The sequence below is a fragment of the Eimeria mitis genome, genomic scaffold, assembly GCF_000499745.2.
Source record: "Eimeria mitis Houghton genomic scaffold, Emh_scaff489, whole genome shotgun sequence".
Lineage (NCBI taxonomy): Eukaryota > Apicomplexa > Conoidasida > Eucoccidiorida > Eimeriidae > Eimeria > Eimeria mitis.
This window is the reverse complement of record NW_013573189.1, coordinates 21,734-21,981: the sequence shown is the minus strand read 5'-3', so window position 1 is coordinate 21,981 and position 248 is coordinate 21,734. Positions and strand designations below refer to the sequence as shown.

Genomic DNA, 248 nt, shown 5'->3' with positions numbered 1-248 from the left:
GCAGCAGCAGCAGCAGCAGCAGCAGCAGCAGCAGCAGCAGCTGCAGCTGCAGCAGCAGTTGCTGCTGCAGCAGGAAGAGCAGCAGCAACAAGAAACACACAATGTAAGGATCTGGATTATAGGCACACACTTTAATTTCGTCTGCTGCTGTTGCTGCTGTTGCTGTTGCTGCTGCTGCTGCTGCTGCTGCTGCTGCCGCTGGGTGAGCTGCTCCTGCGCATCGTTGTTAGCTGTCCTTCTCTTGCTGC

At 56.5% G+C, this 248-nt stretch overlaps 1 protein-coding gene across 1 annotated transcript in view; it reads right to left on the bottom strand.

The window, feature by feature from the left end:
• Positions 1-131: 131 nt before the first annotated feature.
• The window catches only part of EMH_0014030 (uncharacterized protein), a gene marked incomplete at both ends in the record, with an annotated part of 867 nt that continues 750 nt past the window's right edge, over positions 132-248 (bottom strand). Inside the window, one exon of the mRNA XM_013499979.1 lies at positions 132-248. Coding sequence (XP_013355433.1) covers positions 132-248 — 117 coding nt within the window.